This window comes from Cajanus cajan, chromosome 4 (genome assembly GCF_000230855.2).
Source record: "Cajanus cajan strain Asha chromosome 4, NIPB_CcT2T_4, whole genome shotgun sequence".
In the NCBI taxonomy this organism is placed as follows: Eukaryota; Viridiplantae; Streptophyta; class Magnoliopsida; order Fabales; family Fabaceae; genus Cajanus; species Cajanus cajan.
In genome coordinates this window covers 32499197-32502406 of record NC_138520.1, presented here as the reverse complement: position 1 = coordinate 32502406, position 3210 = coordinate 32499197, and the positions used below count along the sequence as shown (strand labels likewise).

Here is a 3210-nt window from a genome sequence, read left to right as displayed (position 1 = left end):
TGAAAATCAGATTTTCTCTCTCACTCAAGAGTCTCCAAAACCGTAGGGAATTTTCTCTCTAGGTTTCTAGCAAAGTTCTTCAAACTTTGTTTGGTTCCTCAAGCTTCCTTCACAAGCTTAAGGAGTGGCCGAACCTCCTTCAAGGACTTCTCCTCCATTGAAGCTTCTTCAAAGGAGATTTCAGAGTTCTAAAGGTGTCTTCCTCAAGAAGCATCACGGTCCTTTGCATGGAAGCTTGGTTGAACATCAATTCTTCAACCTAGTTCCATCATGAAGACTCTTAGACAATGACAACAAAGTATGCCAAATGTCTCAAATTTACAACAAGAGCAATGAATTATCTTTTTATCCAAATCAAATGACACTTTCCATTCTCCCAAATCCTTTACAATGGCAATAACACAATCAACTAATGATGCTTTTACATTTATGCTCTTAACAGAACATGCTTCAAACAACTCATACTCATGTTGGAATAACTCAAAATAGTAGGAGTATAAAGCTCAGACACTTGTTTCAAGATATCAGAATATGGGTTCTTGAGTCTTGGAATTTTTTGACGTGCTTCATATTCACACTTCAATTCATTATACCATTTTTCTTCTACAACATCCTCAAAACGATTAAAAAACTTGATAAGATCCAAATTCACATTGATAAAACTTTTAATATCAGCATTCACACTTTCACTAAGTTGGGTGCTTCGCATTCCCAATGTGAAAGCCTTCTTCAGGTAACAAGATGCCCATTTTTCCCTCACAGAATACACTCTTTGCAACCAAGTGTTTTCCTTAACATCAAACTTTTCAAGGAGGTTTCTCCAACCTTCCTCAAATTGTTCTTCATCATCATAGTCATACATGCATTTCTTAAAGTCACTAAGAAAATGTGATTCCCCCTTCATTAAATTGCTTAAGTGCTTGATGCCATTCTGCATCAAGTGCCATGTACATAAGCCATGGTAAGTTTCAGGAATAACCTCAACTAGTGCTTTTGCCATTGCCTGGTCTTGATCAGTAAAAATTGTTTGGGGTCTTTTTTGTTTGTGTGCCTCCAGAAATGTTTCAAAAAGCCACTTATATGACTCTGTTGTTTCATCATATAATAGTGCAGCCCCAAAAATCACTGCTCTTTGATGGTGGTTAAATCCTGAGAACACTGCTAGTGGTCTATGCGAACTATTTGTGCAATATGTTGAATCAAGAGAAAACACGTCACCAAAATATCCATAATCAATTAGCATCCCCGCATATGCCCAGAAGACATTAGTAATTTGATCTTCGACATCTAGTTGATAGGCATGATAGAAAGGTGGACTTTCAACCAACTTTCTTTGAAAGTATTGCAAAAGATAACCAGCTTCCCCGTGTACCAAGCTCCTTTGCCTTCTTTTTCGGAGATAGTTCTTTTGATCAAGGCGAGTGTATCCCAAGTTAGTTCTTCCTCCCATTTCTTTACTCATCAAATCAAATGATTTTCTTTGTTGTAAGCCAGCATCATCTGCTAGATCAATTTGCTGACATTGAGCTTCTGAAAGTTTTCGTTGAGATGACAACATATGAGTTGTTTCTTGTATATGTAAAATATGGTTGTGTTCCTCCTCAAAATCATGCACTATCAATTTTCCACACATGTTTTTAAGTCCCAGCCTTGCTTTACAATCTGTTCTGGTCTCCGGTCTTGGATTAATTGTTTTATAATCTCGTCTGTCTGGCTTTCGCAAACCTTCTTTGCAACAAACAAACCTACAACAAGAAATTGAGCCATCTTTTTTTTGTGTGTATATTGTTTCCTTACTCCAAATCCAACTCTCCCGCCATAATCAACCCAAAACTTCCAAGCATCCTCAAGGCTATCAAAAATCATATCCAATTTCGGCTTCCAATCTTCTTGCATCTTAAATCAATAATTCTGCATTTGCCATAATATAATAAACAAACATAAAATTATTAATAAAGATGCTAACATTTCAAAGTGGATTTGCGAACGTTTCAAGCACATATTGTTATAAATGAAAAATAGTGTTGGACATATTATGAGACAGAGAGACACATATATGACAATCATTCTAAACAATTAAATATTTATTAGTTTGCATAAATATCCTATTTATTTTTCTTTCATCAACAATGTAACATTAATAGAAAAATTATTAATCAACAATGTAAAAAAAATTACGTTTCTATCATCAACTATCTTCTCACTCTCAAATAATTATTGAAACTTGAAAGAATTTTTAAAATAATCACATACATAAATTTTTACCTTTCAAGATAATTCCTAGCAATTTTTGTTATTTGCCAAGCAATTTGAGTTAGTCCCAGACATGTGCTCTATTTTTCTGTTTTGGTACTTTGAGTTGGTCCCAGATGTGTGTTCTGTTTTTCTATTTTTATTTACAAAGCTATAGCGAAAGAGGGAGACGGGTGGACATCAGTTTTTCTATTTTGTTTGGCGCCAAAAAGGAAGACGTGCCAAAAAGGAAGACGTGCCCAACGTGTGATTTGTTTTTCTATTTTGGTTTTGGCTCCAAAAAGGAAGACGTGCGAACTTTCCAAAACATAAATGAAATTTCTGCACTCGAAAATGGATTTTTATTTATAACCGTGAAATGTATAAGAAAATGGACGATTGAGATGCTGATGGAGAGACGTTGTACGTAAATCGCAGGAGAGGATCCTGATTCTGAGTATTGTGAGGCAATTTGATGGAGGACCATCCTTGGTACTTCATGTGAAACCCATCACATGGTTCATGGCTATGACCAATTTGAGTAGTATAGTATTTTATTTCTTTATTCCAAATTTACCCTTGTACTTTAGGGTATTTTAGTCATAGAAAATATTTTATTTTATTTGCCAATTTTACCCTTGTATTTTGGGGTGTTTAGGACTTAGAATTTATTTTCCCTTGTATTTCCTATTTTACCCTTGTATTATGGGGTGCTCTAGATGATTAGGGTTTTTAATTTTGGGCTAGGGTGTTAATTAGAGGGTGACGCATGTTTTTGGTGTTTTTGGGTCTATTTTTGGTGTTAGAAAGGCTTAGGCCCAAGTGGAGGGCAAAGGTTGCATGGTCTTATCATGCACCTAGATATAGCCAATCTAAACCCAAAGATTCCATCCTTGGCCACCAAGTTGCATCTAGGGTTCATTTGCATTTCATTTGAAATGCATTTGCCTACTCCAAATGCAACCCTAGATGTCTCCC

General features: G+C 35.6%; 1 protein-coding gene across 1 annotated transcript; it reads right to left on the bottom strand.

Moving 5' to 3' along the window:
• Nucleotides 1-427: 427 nt before the first annotated feature.
• On the bottom strand, nt 428-1633 carry LOC109790316 (protein FAR1-RELATED SEQUENCE 5). Its single transcript, XM_020349448.2, has one exon. The coding sequence runs from the start codon at nt 1631-1633 to the stop codon at nt 428-430; it is 1206 nt and encodes a 401-aa protein (XP_020205037.2).
• Between the last annotated feature and the right edge of the window lie 1577 nt (nt 1634-3210).

Coding starts and splice junctions, on each gene's coding strand:
- LOC109790316 (XM_020349448.2), bottom strand. CDS start 1,633: ATGTGTGGAAAATTGATAGTGCATGATTTTGAGGAGGAACACAACCAT.